A 22272-nucleotide genomic window follows, 5' to 3' on the forward strand; every position below is an offset into this window, starting at 1 on the left:
AGGGGTGGTATGTTGGCCTCAATAATTCTAGGGAAAGCATAGGTTTTGTCCTGGGCCCGAAAAGCAACGTCTAAAATATAGTAAAAGATGTCCATTTTAGCACGGTTGCTTGCTCCGACCGCAATGGTCAGCGAGGCAGCAGGCGTTTTGGAAGAGTCTATGGAGGCATCAGCGTTGAATATGGCGGCGCGCATCTGGACTTTGTGGGGAGCCGCCGGCGTCCCGCCCCGCGAAGAGCCGGGTCTTCGCGGGGAACCGTGGCGGCGGGTCTCTCTTGTACTTCCACGTCCTTATAAAAACGAGGACTCGCCAGTACATCAGCTATATTTTGCACACAGATCGACACAATATACAGGCTTAGGCTTTTCTTGTCCCCCAGCTGCTTCCACTCGCAATATTTGCAGCAGCAAGGCGTTTATCCAGATCTCATCCAAGCGAAGCAGCCTTTCCCACAAGCGATGGCGCCCATATTACGTCCAGCTGCGCAGACGCATCACTCCGGCCGCTTGCTGAAGAACCCCAGCTCATGCACCGCCTTCTTCCTCCTCCTCCTTATCGGCGCTCTCATTTCGCCTGCTGCCGTTGACGCCGCAAGTGGCAACCCGCGCTGGAGCATCATGGCCAACTCGAACTCGTCCGATGAGGCCTCATTGGAGTACTACGTGCAGGTGGAGGTGGGCGGTGACGACACAGGCGAGCTTCTCCCCGCCCTTGACACCAACACCACCAACAGCTTCGGTGCGATGGAGGTGTTCGCCCTCAACGTCACAGAGGGTGCTGACGCTTCCAGCACTCAGCTGGGTGTCATCCGGGGCTACACAGTCCAGGCCAGCTACACCTCCACCAGCCATGAAGTGGAGGTGGAGGTGCTCTCCTACGACGATGGCTCCGTCAACGGCACCATCAGCCTACAGGGCCTCATCAACGTTGCTACCAACGAGATCGTCGTGCTGGGAGGCACAGGCGCCTTTCGGGGCGTGCGGGGCTATGGCGTTGTCACCCTCGTCAGTGCCACAGGCACCTTGTACGTCTACCACCACTCCCTCTATTTTCTCTAGACTCACTAATTTATAGACGAGTCCATAATTAGAACCTAATGGCTTCTCGTGGCCACCAAGCCACGAGCATGACTGCTGCACAATCTTTCAAAGAGCAAATACAAAATTAAGGTTTCAAAAATTTCTATTGAGAGTGGATTTGGAAGCAAGAAGAAGTGGATTCTATTGAGAGAGGATTTGGAAGCAAGAAGAAGTGTTTTCTGTACTCTGAATTCTCAGATACAGCTATATAACTTCAATCTATGGTATGGCACTTTTATCCCCTTCATTAGGTATTACAAGACAAAATTTCTTTTTACTGGAGGTGTTCGAATGTGAAACGATTAATGCTTTCATATTTTCCATGTATTTGTCCGTTTTGAGTAGTAGTAGCACCATAGTGGTGGGAAAATCCGATGGCGAAGCCATGGGTGGCCATGCCTCTAAGAATTTAAAAATGAGAGAGAGAGAGAGAGAGAGAGAGAGAGAGAGAGAGAGAGAGACGAGACGAGACGAGACGAGAGTTGCTTAACGTCGACTTATTGATGTAGAGAGACCAATCAACGGAGAGACTTGAAGCCAGGTGGGTACATGTCATCCCAAGGGCAATTAGAGAGAGAGAGAGAGAGAGAGAGAGAGAGAGAGAGAGAGAGAGAGAGTGTCATATTCTAGCCAAAATTGAAATATTTAAGACTAAATTCTCTTTCCAATTAAAAGAGATTGACATTCCACATTTTAAATATATGTTGCTCTTGTAATTGCATAACAAAAGTGATTGGATTGGATCAACTCCTTGTGCTCTTGTATATGTTGCTCTTGTAACTGCATAACAAAAGTGATTGGATTGGATAAACTCCTCGTGCTTAGGCACAACTAAGGATATTCCTCATCTTCATCTTGCTAGCCGTTAGCTCTCCAACAAAATGTCACACCACACAGTTCATCATGTAAAGCTTTGAAAATAGTAGGAATTTCATCCTCACACACACAACGGTGATAAATTCCTTTAATGATTAACCTATCAACTCCCGCTTGTTTGCATCTCATTAATCCTTCCTCAACTGTATACTCAGCCTCATTGTTTGTTTCTACATCTTCTAAAACAACTTTCCCTTTGAACACAATTTGACCATGTGGATCATACAAGATTAGCCCACCACTAGCTTCCCCATTTGTCTTCTATATGCAGCATCAAACAGCTGCAGTAAATAAGCATTCTCCAAAGGTTTCAAAGGTTGTACTTCTTTAAGCGATTCTTCAATCTTTAGTTGCTTCTCATATACTCTATGAGTCAATATGGTTGCAAGTGTGGCCTTGTTGCTATCTTCCACTTTAAAAGTATAGTTAAACTCCTACAACTCCAATATCCATTTAGCAATTCTATGCGATGTTGTCATATGGTAAACAACCACTAGAAAAAGTTTCTCCGTCGTCGGTGATCACAATAAAAGGTCTTTTAAGCAAAATATGCACAAAATTTCCTTACGCAAACATTAAGGCTAAAACAAACTACTCTATCTCAAAATAACTCTTTTGATCTCCATTAGTCATAACCCTAGGTTGCAAAAGGGAATCCTTCTGTAAATAGAATGGTACCAATAGCATCTTTTCCAATGCTTGGATTCACATAAAATTGCTGGTCCCAATCAAGTGGCATCAAAATAGGAAGAATGCTTAAAACCTTCTTTACTCCACCAAAATATGCATCATACTCCTCATCCCAAACAAAAGTTATTTGGTTGGCTAAGAACTGTAAAGGATGCAGAAATTGGGAAAGAAAATGAATAAACCTAGCAATATACCTTTTCTTGAAACTAGACGGCCAAGCAGGACTACTTCTTTCTTAGCAATCTTACATTTATCATAGTTCCCTTGACCTCCCAAGCTATCCAACCGTTGCAAACCTTCTTCCACGTCCATCAAATAACGTGAAATATGAGGGCTATAAATACAAAAATCATTTATGTACACCCTGATAGATTTCCCAAAGAATGACTAAAGACATAATTCATATACCTTTGAAAGGTTGAAGGATCATTTGTCAATCCGAATGGCATCACACGATAGGTAAAACATCTCCATGGGGTGATGAATGTAGTCTTCTTCTAACCTTCTCTTGTAATCCATATCTAAAAGTAACCTGAACAACCATCACACACTGTATAACGCTCATGACCAGCCACCTCATTAAGAATTTCATCTTAAAAGGGTAGAGGAAAATGATCCCTCTTTGTTGATATATTGAGTGGTTTATAATCCACGCATACCCGCCATTTGCCATTCTTTTTAGGAGTAACCACCATAGGAGAAACCCACTCAAAATTTTTAACAGAGCATATAAATCTCACTTTTAGTAACTTGGTCACCTCTTTAAGCAAAGCATCATGTTGTACCACTCCGAACCATCGCAATTTTTGAGCTGCTCATTTGGCATTCTCCTTCAAGTCAATGTGATGTTCTATGGAATCTACTCCTCTAATCTGTGTGTAATCAGAAACAAAAAAAAAATGATACTTGTATAGCATATCCAAGAACTCCTTCCATTCTCGGTGCTCCAAGTCATTTGCCAACATAACTTTCAACCTACTTTCTGTTAAATTTGCAGCAATGTGATGAGCTATGGTGGATCAAATGCTAGAATCAACATCATTAACAAAGAGATTAGATGATAATTAACATGTGATTAGTGAGCAATTAACTGATAGCTTAATGTAGGCATGGATAATAAAAAACCAGCAAATTAATTGATAGCTTAATGTAGGCATGGATAATAAAAAACCAGCAAATTCTCATTAGGCCAATGCTTCAATTTATAGAGTTTACATCCAAGCATCCAATCCCACTGATTTCTCCTTGATTCACTCCACCTCTTTTGTTGCTTGATTTTCTCCACCTCTCTGACAATATCTCCACACCTCCTAAATCTCCTCATGCTACCCTTTATTCTCTCCCAGTAGATACTTCTCCACCTTTTCATAGGTTCTCTCACATTTAGAGATTCTCTTTTATAGCCTCTTGCCAAGGGCTTGTTCCTGCACACACCCTATTCACTTGTATATTTCAACACCTCCCCTCAAGTGAATAATCCTAGCACACTTGGACCTTATACCAAGTTTCCCTCTTATACTTCAGAGTCCGCTGCGGGCGACCAGTGCCTCAAGTCCCTAAACTCATAGTCCTTTTGACACTCTCTCTCTCTCTCTATGTGTCCAAGGCTACTACAAGTGATCGTGACCTTGACTTAAGTGCTCACACATACATCTACCACATGGCCTACATCATCGGGGTGGCTCAGAGGTGGTTTTACTCTGTTGGGGTAGGTTACATTGGGTTGTGGGGTTTCTCTCTCTCTCTCTCTCTCTCTCTCTCTCTCTCAGAAAAGATGATCTAACTCCACTTCCATAGGAGCCTCCATGAAGTTTGCTAATGTCGTTCCTTCTCCACTGGGTTTGCTGTAGTAGCAGTCTCTTGCCATGTGTCGTGGCTTTCCACAGTTGTGGCAAGTGAAGGTCCTTCTTCCTACTCTGTCTCTTCCTCGTCGTCATCCTTGAGAGAATCCTCCTCGGGAAAGAGATGTTCTTCTTCTTTCATGGGACTGGGGCCATGAGCTTGTCCGTCAGTTCTTGCTCCATGTGAGCAACATGTTTTAATGTTTTATTGATAGTTCTTTTGGACTTTTGATGTTTATCTTGTGTCATTATGCAATGCAAACCCAAATCTATGCGGGAGGTCTTGCCTCTTGCCTTATTCAGGACAAGGGTAATGTCTGGTCCCATTTTTACAATGATGTAATGTGCCCAATACAGCATTCGTTCTTATGCACATTCCCAAATGCAACTCTAGTTGTGGATAACTTGAATTTGAGTGTGATTTGCAGGCATTAACCAAGGGGTAAATGCAAAATTATGATTACCACAAATTTATCAGCATAATTTTACCAAAAATTACATTAAATCAAGGGTAACCAATTTGTACGGAATGGTTGGAGTATCAAACCATCTCTGAATTGCAATCTAATGTTATAAGGATCTATATCAGATACCTAATGGTTAGTTTGAACCCTCAATTGCAACAAAAAATAGTGATTAGCACTGATTAATCATCACTGATTAATCATCACTGATTAGCAAATTAATCCTCTATTTTGTGTGCAAAAAATAGAGTGTGAGGAGCCCAGATCTGAGGCCTTAGAGTTTAAATGAGCTCAAATCCTTTCAAGACCATTAATAGCAATCAGTCTAGTAGAGGATTAAGCCAAGAAATACAAGATTTGACCAAACATTAAATGTGTAATCTCTCTTTTACCAAAGTCACCTGTAGATTTGAAGAGCTTAGATCTCACTGTAGACTTGATCAAATCAAATTGTATCTTCTCCAACTTGTAGAGCACCCTTGAAAACCCCTAGGGCTAAGAGCAATTAGAGCAATTTGCTCTAGAGTAGACAAGATCTCATTTTTTCTCAGAAAAAAAGGTGCCTGCAGATTCGCGATTTTCAGCAGCTTGCGTTGGCGGTTTGCAGGTTTGTCTTGATGGGATGAAGCACAAGGGTGATAACTATGTGTGGCGAAAGTGGTTTGGGCTAATTTTATGTATGTAGGGAGAAAGAGCTCCTCCAACCAACTGGGGGTACAGAGAGTTTGTTGAAAAAGAGATAAAAATATTAATTATCTACTAATCCTAATTAGCCAAGTTATTAGCAAGATAATGGGCTCACAAATTGATGGATTCTAACTTGGCTCTGATACTATATTAAATTTGCAGCAATGTGATGAGCTATAGTGGATCAAATGCTAGAATCAACATCATTAACAAAGAGATTAGACGATAATTAATATGTGATTAGTGAGCAATTAACTGATAGCTTAATGTAGGCATGGATGATCAAAAACCAACAAATTCTCATTAGGCCAATGCCTCAATTTATAGAGTTTACATCCAAGCATCCAATCCCACTGATTTCTCCTTGATTCACTCCACCTCTTTTGCTTGATTCTCTCCACCTCTCCTAGAATATCTCCACACCTCCTAAATCTCCTCATGTTACCCTTTATTCTCTCCCAGTAGATACTTCTCCACCTTTTCACAGGTTCTCTCACATTTAGAGATTCTCTGTTATAGCCTCTTGCCAAGGGCTTGTTCCCGCACACACCCTATTCACTTGTATATTTTAACACTTTCATCTGCCTTTAACTCTTCTTGAACTTTAGTTGTTGCAGCTTCTTTGTTTGCCTGTGAGAATTAAGTGTCACACCCATCACCTCCAAAGATAGATCTTCAATGTCATTAGTGGTCTCGAATTCATCTTTTGAATACAAATACTCCATTAGTTTTTCTACATCATCTAAATCTTTATATTATATATCCTTTTGCTTCTTCTCTTTCATGTCATAAACCACTACTTGCTTTCTATCAGGTTGTATCACTAGCTATCCTTTATTCCATTTTTGAATAGATGTGACAGAAATCAACAATGGGGACCCAAAACCAAGGGGTAGTCATCTCCCTTGGTTGTCAGAACGTAAAAATCAACATTAATAGAAACCCCAAAAACACTTACTTTAAGATTCCTGAGGACTCCTATGCCATCGTCACCTTAACTCTTCTACTTTCCTCCTTACCTATGGACACAGTAAAAAACTAGGGCGAATTGATGTTAGGTCCCTGCTTCCTCATATCCTCTTGTAAATTGTATGGTCTCACCCCATGGCCAAGAGTAAAATCTACCAGTTACCCAATTCTCCTTCTCCTCCTCCTCTTCTTACTTCCTTCTCTAACATCTTCTTTTTACTTTTGCTTCCTTATTTTTAGATTGTTTATGAACTCATGTTCTCTTACTTGTAAAATCCCTTTCTTCTAATTCTACTATAGGAACCCCCTATCTAGTAAAGGTGGGATACCATCTTCGTTGATTCTCTAGGTGGAGGATTATTCCCCCTATTTTTCATTTGATTCCCTCCTTGTGCATGTGGATTTCTCAGCATATTATCTCTTTGAGGCATCAAAACAGGGTAGACATGATAAGGGTCACCTATGTTTCTTCTAGGAAGTGGATAGTTGTTTATACTATGGCCATGTCCATTGCAATTCCAACACACCAACTCTTGTTGTTGTCTAGGTGGCCTACCTCCACCTTGCTGTGGTCAGGGATTTCACTGACGTAAACGAGAACATGTGAATATGTTAAAAACATATGTTAATAACACAAAAAATCTTGTGTTCACATGTTTTATTCACAAAGCTTTCACAAGGGCCTAAAAAAATTATCTTTGTCGGGCATAAAAAATCTTCTTAGGTGGCCACTGACTTGCTATTATGTGAAGATGGTAACATGAGAACATGTGAATAGCTTATTCCCATGTGTAGCCAAGCTTTTAAGGGGTTCTCAAACGGCAAGTGACCTGTTATTTTGTGAACGGTAACATGAGAACATGTGAATAACTTGTTCACATTTGTTATTATCACAAAAAATCTTGTGATCACGTGAATATTAAATCCCTGGCTGTGGTGCATGAGGTCTGGACCCAACTCCTTGGGCGAAATGAATTGTTAATTCTCAAATTTTTTGAGTAAGCTACTCCAAGGCATTGGCATCTCAGGGTCATTGTCAAGATAATGCAGGAGATTGTTGAACTTGACGTGAAAGAGAGATCATATTCTAGCCAAAATTGAAATATTTAAGACTAAACTCACTCTGCAAATATTTAAATATATGTTGCTCTTGTAACTACATAACAAAAGTGATTGTATTGGATCAACTCCTTGTTCTCTTAACTAGTATTGAATGCACAACTAAGGATATTCCTCATCTTCATCTTGCCAGTCGTTAGCTCTCTAACAAAATGTCCACCACGCCGTTTATCATGTAAGGCTTTAAAAATAGTAGGAATTTCATCATGTAAAGCTTTCAAAATAGTAGGAATTTCATCTTCACACACACAACGATGATAAATTTCTTTAATGATTAACCTCTCAAGTCCCGCTTGTTTGCATCTCATTAATCCTTCCTCAAAAATTGTATAATCAGCCTTATTGTTTGTTTGTACATCTTCTAAAAAAAATTCTCTTTGAACACAATTTGACCATGTGGATCATACAAGATTAGCCCACCACTAGCTTCCCCGTTTGTCTTCTATATGCAGCATCAAAGAACAGTAAATAAGCATTCTCCAAAGGTTTCAAAGGTTGTAGTTATTTAAGTGATTCTTTAATCTTTAGTTGCTTCTCATGTACTCTATGAGTCAATATGAGTGCAAGTGTGGCCCTATTACTATCATCCACTTTAAAAGTGTAGTTAAACTCTTGCAACTCCAATATCCATTTAGCAATTTGATGTGATGTTATCATATACTGAACAACCACTAGAAAATGTTTCGCCACCGTGATCACAATAAAAGGTCTTTTAAGCAAAATATGCACAAAATTTCCTTACACAAAAATTAAAGCTAAAATAAGCTACTCTATCTCAGAATAACTCTTTTCTCCAGTAGTCATAACCCTACTTACAATGTAAATAGGTTGCAAAAGGGAATTCTTGGAATCCTTTTAAATAGAATGGTACCAATAGCATCTTTTTCAATGCTTGGGTTCACATAAAATTGCTGGTCCCAATCAAGTGGCATTAAAATAGGAAGAGTTCTTAAAACCTTCTTTACTCCAAAATATGCATCATACTCCTCATCCCAAACAAAAGTTATCTAGTTGGCTAAGAACTATAAAGGATGCAACATTTGGGAAAGAAAATTAAACCTAGCAATATACCTGGCTTTTTGGATGATACCTCATTAAGAATTGTCAAAGGGCCAAGTGTGCCATTGTACGCATTGGGTACTCTTGAAAATGATGAGACCCAAACAGAGGATGAAAGTGAATGGAAATATGAAACAGACACAAGATTTGAAGCTAAAACAATAACCGAAACACCCATGGTTCCTCTGGAAGACTCTATCATGGTATGGTTGGATTTCCCTACAGGTAATGATGTTCAGCGTAAGCGTGCATTGATTAGCCCTTGAGCAAGTCATAACATCATAACAATAGATGCTTGGTTGTCATTGGGACAACCTAACCTCACCCCAACAAGCAATAGTCTTGCAAAAGGAACCAATGGACAAAACATTGAAGTTCCAGGTTACTCTAGATACACTACTCGAACAATCGATCGCGATATGGAATTTACATTTCATGTCACCCTAGATTCCCTTGAGTATGATGTCATCCTTAACCTTGGATAAGTGAATCATTGTATTCACTAGATGAATCCATGCAAACAATCACCTTGAACACTCATGCATGCAATGTACAATTGCTATTTTACGGGAGGAAGAAGCCTTGCAGAAGCTGGAACTTTCAACATATCTTATTGAAAAAATCCTTAGGATTTTGGTTGGATTGGAAATTTCAAAGAAAATCACCACAGCTCAAGCACAGCTTTATCCAACATGAGAACACAATCTCATGACCCTCGAGCTATGGGATTTGTTAGGTCAACCAACACTCACGGCCCATCCTAAAAGGATTACCTTTACGCAAGACTTGAATATGTCATGTCTGGGGTACTTTGAACAGACAATGTATATCGAAACTAACCCCCTCACTTGCTACTTTTTTGTGGTTGAGTATGTATTGGAAGCAGATTTAATCATGGGGCATAAATGGACTATTGTTGCTGCCCAAGCACCACTATGCTTTGCTAGCGATAGATTCATCATGATGGTCAATGACAACAAAAAGTTGACAATACTATACTGCCAGGAAGAGGATCCAACTTTAATGGATATCTATGATGCTGAACAAAAAATGATACAAGACTCTTCCACAAAAACCCCTCTAAAGCTTCTACTCCCAATGCCAATGAGTATCAAACCTGCAGCCTCAGCTCCAACCAAAGTCAAGGAGGACCCCAAATCTTCCACATCAACCCTAAAGAAAACTCCACTAAGACTACCACAATCACAATATCTTAATAGTATCAAAATGTGGGTGGAGAAGTAGCTACTTGTAGCTCAAGGCTACTATGAAGGTGCCAATCAAATTTGGGTGCCTCAACAGTCAAAAACTCTTCCTACGAAAAGCACTCAAAAGCCAAGGAAGAAGAAGAGTACTCCACAACACCGTCCACAAGAGCCTATGCGAGTTCCTCAAAGAACTCCACTAATGCAACAAGTGTGGGTACCAAAAACATTGCTGCAAGCACAAGGGTACTACCAAAGAAATACCAAATCTTGGGTCCCCAAGTGCATCACAAAGTCCCCTAAACTTGCACAAAAAAGGAAGCCTCAACACCAAGCACATCGGCCACCAAATTACAGTGTTCATCAAAGATGGGTGCCTGTGCATGTGCTTCAACAACAAAAATACTATGATGGTAATTCCATCATATAGTTGCCAAAATCGAAAACCTCACCACCCACCGAATTCAACCCCAACAACTTCACCTAAAGTTCGATAAGAATGGAGGCCCAAGCAACAGCAAGCAAACAAAACCACTCTCGTGCATTTAGCACCAACACAAGAGCTTGTCTGTTCAAGCAAATAATCAGCAGTCTTCCCTACTGCCTTGACATCATTTCAGCAACAAATTCAAGATCAAATACGGAGACTTAAGAGCACATTAAGAACAAAACAACAATGCTCTTGTCACCCCTCTGGAAATGATAAATGATCCATCCTAAGCATGTGCAAACACAGTTGTAAAGTCACGGCCCATGTCAGACCCTCTGCAGCTTCACGTCTGCAGATTCACGTCTTGGACTTTCACGTCTACACTTTCACGTCTACACTTTCACGTCTGCAGATTCACGTCTTGGACTTTCACGTCTACACTTTCACGTCTGTAGATTCACATCTTAGTCCTTCACGTCTTGGACTTTCATGTCTGCTCTTTCACATCATGCTCTTTCACGTCTGATAATTCACGTCTGCAGATTCACATCTTGGACTTTCACGTGTGCTCTTTCACATCTGATAAATCATGTCTGCAGATTCATGTCTTGGAATTTCACGTCTGCTCTTTCACATCATGCTCTTTCACGTCTGCTCTTTCACGTCATGCTCTTTCACGTCTGATAATTCACATCTAGTCTTTCACATCATGGTCTTTCACGTCTTAGTCCTACATGTGCTATAGAGGATGAAAAAGTTGCAAATGAAGAAATTGAGGAGAAGGCAGAGAAACCTCCATCAGTAGAAGATGAAGTTCAAGATATTGCGGAGGAATTAAACTTGGCTACCAGGAGAGGGACTTACGTGCGCAGTTGGATATTGACGTGACACCTTAGTGGTTACAGGTAACAAGCAGCCCTCTATGATAGAGAAAGCAGGGGACATTCCAACCCCACTACTCCCCACATGTCCTATTGGTGACAAAGAATATTTGTTAACTATAGATATTCAAGTTGTGTTTGACATAAGGGAAGACTACTATCTGGCCATCATTGCACAGAATCTTGAGGAAGATGAACATTTTGTCGATCCAGATTTGGCTAAGTATCTCTTATTGGATTCAAATGTCAAGGACAGTGAGTTCCATTATGCTATCGACACATTATCTATGATGTACAAGGATGCAAAAAGCTATGAATCCAACCTTCCCACCACTGAAGAGGAATTTCAGGCTATTCAACAAAGACTTTGGGAAGGGAAGAGGCATCCTCATTGGTGGTCCAGGACACCAACTCAATAATTAATATATGGACAGATCATTTACTTGTTAATGACAAAAATCAGAAGGTGTACGCTTAATGTGTTTACTTGTTAATGACTTTTTATCGTTCTTGCTGAGTAGCTTATTCTATTTGTTGTGTTGGCTCATCGACAATATTGTTTTACAGCTGGTTGTGTTTGAGGATGAGTTTCTTGGGCGAGAAGTAAGCAAACACGTGGGAGGACTCAGAATGGAATCAACACTCGGAGAGTACATAAACCGATTGAAGTTTCCATAATTCATTATATTCCACAAAAAATTCTTGAAAGATAATGCAGAATTTCCTTTGTTTGCAATCAAGACATTATCCAAATACCTTGGGGCATATCCCGCCAGGTGGAATGTAGACAAAGTCATGCTTTTGGAGAAGTAGTTAGCTTTTGGCGTTGCAAATCTTTTGGCAGGGCCCTAGAGTCTATGCACTAAGGAGTAAATATTACTTAGCCTATACTGCTTATGGATTGGCATGTGGGATTAAGGATCCCAATATGCTAAGTGATTATGGAAAAAGGGAGCTTCTCAGATTCACAAAACGGAGGGTTCCTCCAGTTTTACAGTTTACACGATGTTGCAAAGCCATCTTCAAAAAGGGCAAGGCTTCATGCACCCGAGGATGTTAGTGAGCAGGGTAAGGAGTGGTAGTATATTCCTATCTCTTGTAATAATATTCTCTCTTGTGTAATGTCATGACACTTTTGCATATGATCATTTATGAATTTGAAATGTTAATTATGGATCTATGGGTATCCAAATCTTTCCATTTCTTTGTTTTGTTCCTCGCCATTTTACATGCTTAATACTTGCATTAGATCTCCTCCATATATCTTGTTTTCTTTCTTTATTCACAAGTTTTACTGTTGATTAATTTCGAATGCTTTGGAGTGTTGCTTCTTTTTGGCTTTGTGTACAAGCTTTCTATATGTCCACTGATGTAATTCCTCTAAACTGTTAGCTTTTTTTGCTCCTTCACCATGTCTTGTATGATTGAAATACCCGGAGCATACTTGATAATGTGTTTTCTCTATTCCCTGGGTTTACCATATTGATAAACTACCATACTTCTTTGCAAACCAAGGGGTATGATGGTATATAATATGCTTCAAGAGAATAAAAGAACATATTAATTAGTATATTTTTTAATATACAGTCTAAAAACTAGTTCAATGCATAATCCATCTAATACCATATAGTGGGTGATGTGTTGATCCGTCCATGCATCAATCATTGATCTCTTGAACTCATCTAGCACGGTTTGAAATACCTCATGGTCCTCCTTCGTCCACACTTTCTTGTCACAGAACTTAAACATCGTGTCTAGAGATTTTCACACCTTGGCTTTCCGTGTTCTTGCATGACCATTGTCTGCATGGTCTACTACTGCATTGTGACCACACTTCCATCTGTTGTATTTTATGATCTGCACTGATCGTCTTCTTCTACAACCTTCTCGTGTTGGTTCAAATAGAAACCTTCTTGCTTTAACACCCCCAATGGAAGGTTTCTTAGGTTTATTCCTCCCATCCTTAGACCTTTTTTCACCTTGTTCAATTTTTGCATGTCCACCATGCAAACCAATGTCTGATAGAACTTTCTCTAGTGCTTTGATGGATGTAAACTTTGCTGTATTAGGCTATAGAGTCCATGCAAAACATATGTATAAAAACAAGAGTTTCTCAATGATTCTGCCAAAGAGCACGCATTGTACAAATGTGGACACTTGTTGAAGATGGAATATCAAGAATTGGCTTGAAGTTTTGGTCTTGCAACCAAGTGCCTATCCGATGCCTTCTTCCGATACCTCTTATCAAACACCTTTGCACTGCACATGCAATATAAGCAGGGACTTTTTGAATTGGCACCCTTTGACACATTGTGCATACCTTTCAAAGTTTTAAGATCACCTGCCATATGCCACTCCACCTTTTTTTTCCAATGCCTTCCACATCCAAGATTTTGCCATTTCTTTGCTCGGTCGTTGATGATCTTCGTTGTCTTATGAAAGACCCAATTAGAACATCAAAATTCTCTAATTCTACCTGCAATACATAAGAAGCATAGGAATGCAACACCCATTAGTGTTTTTTATATGTAATTATTTTTCACAAACATATCCGAGTCTAATAAATTTTACCTCAAACGATCCCAAAGACAATATATTGTTTTCATATTGAACACTAAACTCTCTAGGATCATCTTTTAGAATAGATTTTTCAAGTGCCCTCTTCATCAGTGTGATGGTAACCCTTTCTAACTTTCTCTCCACAATTTGACACTCATCAAGCTTTAGCACAAATTTGAGAACACCATCACATTTTTTAGGAGTAACTTCAAGCAATTGAACAACATAGGATTGTAAGGCCTCCAAGTCGTAGAAAATATTATTGTATCTATTGTAGACCACATCTCTTGTTGGTGCAGCATAGGTGTCTTCAATATGAAATGGTATTCCCAGTGCTTGTAGTACCTCGTTGTTTACTTGTTTACACATTTTTTTACCAAAGAAGGATTTGGCAATAATGATCCTTTCATACTAGAATCCTTCATCTTTTCCTATAGTCTTATAATAAATGGTTGAGTTTCCTCTGTGTGATATACCAGCGTCATCAAGTATTTCTTGGATGTCATGTGGATTGAGTTGAGTCTCTTTGAAAAAGAAATCTATTTGCTTTTCTGAGACCTTCTTATATTTCTTCCCGTTCATTAGTACTTCAGAATACTGGCGATCTAAAAGAAGACTTAAATGTGTGCGAGAAGGTTTCGATCGTTGATTTTTTATCAGGGTGCAATAATGATCTGATATCACATTCAAATGCAAAAAATGATATACATGAACATATGCAATAATGATTGCTATTCATAAAATATCATAATAGAAACAATAAACCAGTTAATAGAAAGGAGCTTACTTGATTGCATGTATTCTCTTCTTGATGCCACCACCTCCTAGCTTCATTTGCTCAATATCCCTTAGTTTTTTTTGTTGTCTATAGAGACCTAATGAGGTCTACTTATGTCTTAATTGAGACATTTGTTTTTCAAGAACATTATAACTTTTGCACACAATGCTTCATGGTTTTCTTCAAATGAATGTTCTCCTTCTCAAACAAATCTCTTTGTAATTTAAGAACATTGCTTGTTGCTTCCAAATGATGTGTATATCCTAGGAGCCCATTATAGCCATCTCCAACAAAGTTAAGCAGAGATGTCATATTCCTAAATGGGGGTGTGGAGTTTGTAAAAGAGTCTTTTGGATATAACCTCCCATCAATCCATAAATCTATGTTTTTCTTCCCTTGCATCCTGAACATTTCTTTAGAAGTAGTACACAAAATATTAGGTTTATTTCTCCTACTTAGAGGTTCACATTCATGTTCAAGCTCAATGGTGCAGGTTGTAGATGTCTCTTTTCTCTATATTGCTCCTTACTCTTGATCCCTCTTCCATCCTCTAGAGAAGAGTACTTTAGCGTTTTACACAACTGGTTACAGTTTGGGACAAAAGCCCTCTCTGCCACATAGATCACATCAATGTTACATATCTGTTTTATAGTTATAGGATGTTGCAAAGCCATCTTCAAAAAGGGCAAGGCTTCAAGCACCGAGGATGTTAGTGAGCAGGGTAAGGAGTAGTAGTATATTCCTATCTCTTGTAATAATATTCTCTCTCGTATAATGTCATGACACTTTTACATATGATCATTTCTGAATTTGAAATGTTAATTATGGATCTATGGGTATCCAAATCTTTCCATTTCTTTGTTTTGTTTCTCACAATTCTGCATGCTTAATACTTGCATTACATCTCCTCCATATATCTTGTTTTCTTTCTTTACTCACAAGTTTTACTATTGATTAATTTTGGACGCTTTGAACAGTTGCTTCTTTTTGGCTTTGTGTACAAGCTTTCTATATGTCCACTGATGTAATTCCTCTAAACTATTAGGTTTTTTTTCTCCTCCACCATGTCTTGTATGATTGAAATACCCGGAGTGTGCTTGATAATGTGTTTTCTCTATTCCCTGGGTTGACCATATTGATAAACTATGATACTTCTTTGCAAACCAAGGGGGTATGATGGTATATAACATGCTTCAAGAGAATAAAAGAACACATTAATTAGAATATTTTTTAATACACAGTATAAAAACTAGTTCAATGCATAATCAATCTAATACCATATAGTGGGTGATGTGTTCATCCGTCCATGCATCAATCATTGATCTCTTGAACTCATCTAGCACTGTTTGAAATATATCACGGTCCTCCTTCGTCCACACTTTCTTGTCACAGAAATTAAACATAGTGTCTAGAGATTTTCACACCTTGGATTTCCCTGTTCTTGCTTGACCATTGTCTGCATGGTCTACTACTGCATTGTGAATGCACTTTCATTTGTTGTATTTTACGATATGCACTGATCGTCTTCTTCTACGATCTTCTAGTGTTGGTTCAAATAGAAACCTTCTTGCTTTAACACCCCCAATGGAAGGTTTCTTAGTGTTGGTTCAAATAGAAACCTTCTTGCTTTAACACCCCCAATGGAAGGTTTCTTAGGTACATTCCTCCCATCCTTAGACCTTTTTTCACCTTGTTCAATTTTTGCATGTCCACCATGCAAACCAATGTCTAATAGAACTTTCTCTAGTGCTTTGACGGATGTAAACTTTGTTGTATTGGGCTGTAGAGTCCATGCAAAACATATGTATAAATTAAACAAGAGTTTTTCAATGATTCTACGAAGAGCACGCATTGTACAAATGTGGACACTTGACAATGGAATATCAAGAATTGGCTTGAAGTTTGGGTCTTGCAAGTGTCTATACGATCCCTTCTTCCGATACCTCTTATCAAACACCTTTGCACTGCACATGCAATATAAGCAGGGACTTTTTGAATTGGCACCCTTTGACACATTGTGCATACATTTCAGAGTTTTAAGATCACCCGCCATATGCCACTCCACCTTTTATTGTCCAATGCCTTCCACATCCAAGATTTTGCCATTTCTCTGCTTCGCTGATGATCTCGGGTATCGATGTCTTATGAAAGACCCAATGCAGAACATCAAAATTCTCTTATTCTACCTGCAAAACACTAAACTATCTAGGATCATCTTTTAGAATAGATGTTTCAAGTGCTTCTCATCAGTGTGATGGTAACCCTTTCTAACTCTCTCTTCTTTTCACAATTTGACACTCATCAAGCTTTAGCACAAATTTAAGGACACCATCACATTCTTCAGGAAGAGTAACTTCAATCAATTGAACACCAAGTCGTAGAAAATATTATGGTATCTATTGTAGACCACATCTCCTATTAGTGTAGCATCGGGGTCTTCAATATAAAATGGGATTCCCAGTGCTTGCAGTACCTCGTCATTTACTTGTTTACGCATTTTTTTACCAAAGAAGGATTTGGCAATAATGATCCTTTCATACTAGAATCCTTTCATACTAGAATCCTTCATCTTTTCCTGCAAAGTCTTATAAATGGTTGAGTATCCTCTGTGTGATATACCAGCCACATCAAGTATTGCCTGGATAGAGTTGATTCTCTTTGAAAAAGTCATCTATTTGCTTTTCTGAGAGTTGATTCTCTGTGGATAGAGTTGATTCTCTTTGAAAAAGTCATCTATTTGCTTTTCTGAGACCTTATATTTCTTCTCGTTCATCAGTGCTTTTGCATACTGGAGATCTAAAAGAAGACCTAAACGTGGGCCAAAAGTTTCTGTCGTTGATTGTTTATCAGGGTGCAATAATGATCTGATATCAGATTAAAATGAAAAAATTGATATACATGAACATATGCAATAATGATTGCTATTCATAAAATATCACAATAGAAACAATAAACCAGTTAATAGAAAGGAGCTTACTTGATTTGCATGTATTCTCTTCTTGATGCCACCACCTCCTAGCTTTAGAAAGGAGCTTACTTGATTTGCATGTATTCTCTTCTTGATGCCACCACCTCCTAGCTTCATTTGCTCAATATCTCTTAGTTTTTTTTGTTGTCTTTAGTGACCTAATGAGGTCTGCTTATGTCCTAGTTTAGACATTTGTTTTTCAAGCCCATTATAACTTCTGCACACAATGCTTCATGGTTTTCTTCAAATGAATGTTCTCCTTCTCAAACAAATCTCTTTCCAATTTAAGAACATTGCTTGTTGCTTCCAAATGATGTGTATATCCTAGGAGCCCATTATAGCCATCTCCAACAAAGTTAAGCAGAGATGTCATATTCCTAAATGGGGGTGTGGAGTTTGTAAAAGGGTCTTTTTGATATAACCTCCCATCAATCCATAAATCTATGTTTTTCTTCCCTTGCATTCCTGAACGTTTATTTCTCTTACTTAGAGGTTCACATTCATGTTTAAGCTCGATGTGCAGGTTGTAGATGTCTATTTTCTCTATATTCCTCCTTGCTCTTGATCCCTCTTCCATCCTCTTGATCCTCTCTGTGTTCCTCCTTGCTCTTGATCAATAGAAAAATCTGAATGGAAAGAGAAAGGTGCCAAAATAGTAAAAAGAAGTAAAGAGTCAAACTAATTTGCGAGAAAAACCTTGATTTTGAAGGTACCAGTACTTGCAAACTTTGATATGTAAAACCTTCAAAATTTGAGGTGAAGTTTCTTACAGGGAGGGAACTCGAACTATTTTTGGATGATCCTTGGTTCAAATTTTAAGAAATATTCTATTTCGTTATACGTAGAGATTTTGAGATATAAGCCATTAAACTTGGAGAATTGACCAATTCATTGTTCACGTAGTACATATAGTACATGAACGGATTGAAGACTTTGAGAATTAGCAATATTCTATCATTTGTATGTACATTTAAGAATAGAAATATATCTTTTATATCTCATGAAAATGCCAAGAGAAAATACGCCAAAATCAATTTCACCTTATTTTTTTATGCTTTTTGGATTATCTCTCTCTAAGCTTAGTTGGCACTTCTTAGAGGGCCCAAAGTTGAGTCTAAAATTTTCCTAATCTCTTGTACATTTGGTCCTTTTGTCCTTTTCACCTCACATGGTATGAGAGCTATCACACAGCATGAATCATTAACGCGCACTCATGGAGGACCAATTCTTCTCACCAGAAGTTGATTCTCCAAACTCTGATCTAGACCACATAGGGAGTGTTCAAGATGTTACTTTGGGAGACAATCAACCCCTCTATATCACCTCACCTTCACCACGTTTTCCATCATAATTGCTCTCTCTGAATTTACACTAGCCTTTATTCCTACTAGCCACACCTTGGGATAGCAACCCACTCTGCTAGTAGAGAAGAGTACTTTAGCATTTTACAAACAACTGGCTACATTTTGGGAACGAAAGCCCTCTCTGCCACATAGATCACATCAGCATTACATATCTGTTCATGGGAAAACAGCCCTCTCTGCCACATAGATCACATTAGTGTTACATATCTGGTCATGGGACAACAAAACCCTCTCGACTATAGTAGAGCATGTCAACATTTTATCTTCAGCTCATGCGATAGCAGTCTTCCCTTCTACATAGAGCACCTTAACATTTTCTCTCAGCTCACACCATCGAGACACTAGCCCACTCTGTCTACAACGCATGACAATATAGTTTTATCATCTGTACTCTTTGGGACAATAGCCCACTCTTTTGTGCTGCAGGACTCTACATCTCCTCACAGTCCTTGTGTGTTCTATAGCAGTGTGTCCTGGATTATGGCCTCGAGAGCAGTTATGAGCTTTCTAACCGATCTGCACACGAAACAATATTGTTGTCAATAATACTGAAGTTCTCTAAGTACTTCTCCTTCTCTCTCTCTCTCTCTCTCTCTCTCTCTCTCTCTCTCTCTCTCTCTCTCTCTCTCTCTCTCTCTCTTCAACTCATTATACGATATATAAATAATGATTGTATGGACTTACTATCTCACGGTGCCATGGAATTCTTCACCTGAATTGGCCAAGTAACAAGTCTTGAATTCCATATCATAAAGGATCAGACTCGAGTGTGAACTACAACATGCAATTAGGAGTATCAGAAGTAACGTCAAAAATATATAGTAAACTTAGGTCACAATACTAAGACTATAAATGAGATTGCATGTAACTTACTCTTCATTGTAGCCATTAGAATTATTTGAGCTACATCAAAATTTATCTGGACTAAACCATAAACATAGATCAACCAATGAATTATGTTGTGCAGTAAGAACCAAGGAAAGGAATCTACAATATATACACGATTGTGAACATCGAAAGGGAGATTTGATATAATCAAGCTGCACAAGAAAATTACATTATATTAGTTACTTTGGACAAGCAAACCACTTTACAATCATCAAGATGATGTTAAGGATGTAGCAAACCTTAGAACTGCTATTATAATTCTCTCATTGACCTCCCTTGAAACATTGGATAAAACATCAATCTCCTCTACATATATCGAAAGGGAAAAATCGCGCGGTGCCTCACACTGGAAGTCTAACGTGAAACAAGGGTACAAAATAACTCAAAACTCTAACATTTGACTTATGTATTTTCCAAATAGCCATTTTCTTTAACCGCAATTCTTGGAGCTCCTACATCTTGGCTTGGTCTCCAATCCATTGTGCGTTGAGCCTTGCGTTGAGCCTTATGTCACAAGAATGACTAGCCTCTGTCACTTCCATGATCTTAACTTTCTTCGTCAAAGGAGGGATTTCCAAAATTCCTTTCATTCTCTTGTCACTAAGTAGGACAAGCTCCAGTGTACTGTCATACCTAAACCTGAGCAAACAAAGCGAGTTCATGTCTTTCGGCATCACAATGATTCTGTGTGCATGCGCAGCAAGGATGTAGCTATCCTGAAAAAACTTGACAAGCCATTCTTCCACAACCTCTTACAAACATCCTAGTGCAGAGGCCTACCAACGCGCATATTAATGCCAAAATCTTCGCATGTCGATCAGACTACGTGCGCTGGAATGGCAACTTTGGAACTGCGCAATGCATATGTTTCTCCACCTTCCTTAGTTCAAGAAGGATGGATCTATGTTGGTCATATCTACATCTCCTCATCGAGCACGCACGCAGTGCCGACATTTTCTTTCTTGAACTAGCTTCTTTACCTAATTTAGAATCATTTGTAGATGAGAGCCTTGCGGCATCTAAAAATAATCATAATGTTATATGATAAGTTTCTCAATAAATACATAGGACAATAAAATAGCAACAAATCTCTATAACGTGATTTGGGCATATCAGATATAATCACAACACAATCCTTGTGTTGTACTAATTTATCACGCTTAGCACTTCAAAACACAAAATAATACAAAAACTACTAAAAAAGTTAACTTGGATAACAAAATAGCTTCAAATCACTACAACGCAATATGGATACATCACACAAAATCTACATCAACTCCTCGCATTGTAGTGATTTCTCAAACACACCCTTTCATTTGATAAAATAACACATGAACAATACACCTAACAATACCTACGACGATAAAATAGGTTCAAATCACTACAACGTGATATAGGCACATCAGACCTAATTGTCATACACTCCTCATGCACTGTAGTGATTTCTTGCACAGAGTGTTTCATTTCACAAAGTAAAAATAAGTCATAGATAACATAGATGACACCTAACAATGTATAGGACAAGAAAGTATGTCCAAAACACTATAATGCGATATGGCAACATCAGAAAAAATCATACTTCATTCTTCGCATTGTAGTGATTTGTTAGACATTGCCTTTTGCTTGACTCAATATCTAATGAACGTAGGTAAAAAATGATATATATGATTGAATATAACATTTAACACAGTAGTGATTGCTTTTGAGAACTCAACAAAGAATCACGTAAGGAAAATGTTGAACAGATGTACGCTTGCTTGATAAATCACAGAGATGGTGTAGATGAAGCATGGTAGAGAAATACACGCAGCTAAAGGAGGCACAACGAAATGCGGGCAAAAGACAAGGACACTTGACATTTATCGAGGACAAGTACCACATTTACTGAGGAGTACGACACACGTGCGAAGAGCATATCAACATGTGGGAAGGATGACGTGGGGCCGTACTCATTAAATACAGGATGATTATGATCAATCCATTTTTGACACGTGTCATCATACGTGCACAGAGCATGTGGTGGTCTGCCATTATGCATATCTGCCACGTGTACAGACTGTTAGTTTTCATGGATAAAGGTGACCCACATTCATTATTTGTTGCTTCCTGCTTTCGTGCAATTTTTCTCCCAGTCATGACCTTCACGTGGCTTCTTGCTCTCCTACAATCAACTTCGTTGGTTGCTTCTTGCTCTCCCAAATGAATTTCGCGGTATGTTTTTAAATATTTTCATGTTTCAATTCGGCCAAAATTGTATAATTATTTTATTAATATTCCATCAAAGATTTTTGCTTTTATATTTTTAAGAATTTAATTTATTTCTCAGGAATATTTCATTAAATCACTGCAACGTGAAGAGGGATCTTGGTGAGAACTATCGTACACCCATATCGCGTTGTAGTGATTTTGCCTATA

At 38.7% G+C, this 22272-nt stretch overlaps 1 protein-coding gene across 1 annotated transcript; it reads left to right on the top strand.

The window, feature by feature from the left end:
• Window positions 1–337: 337 nt before the first annotated feature.
• On the top strand, window positions 338–1250 carry LOC147627026 (dirigent protein 10-like). The gene has a single exon (XM_086816137.1). It carries the CDS (start codon window positions 459–461, stop codon window positions 1056–1058), a length of 600 nt encoding a protein of 199 aa, XP_086672263.1. The 5' UTR covers window positions 338–458; the 3' UTR covers window positions 1059–1250.
• Window positions 1251–22272: the final 21022 nt, after the last annotated feature.

This window comes from Cibotium barometz, chromosome 21, assembly GCF_041138505.1.
Source record: "Cibotium barometz isolate CiBa-2024 chromosome 21, ASM4113850v1, whole genome shotgun sequence".
Taxonomy (NCBI): Eukaryota; Viridiplantae; Streptophyta; class Polypodiopsida; order Cyatheales; family Cibotiaceae; genus Cibotium; species Cibotium barometz.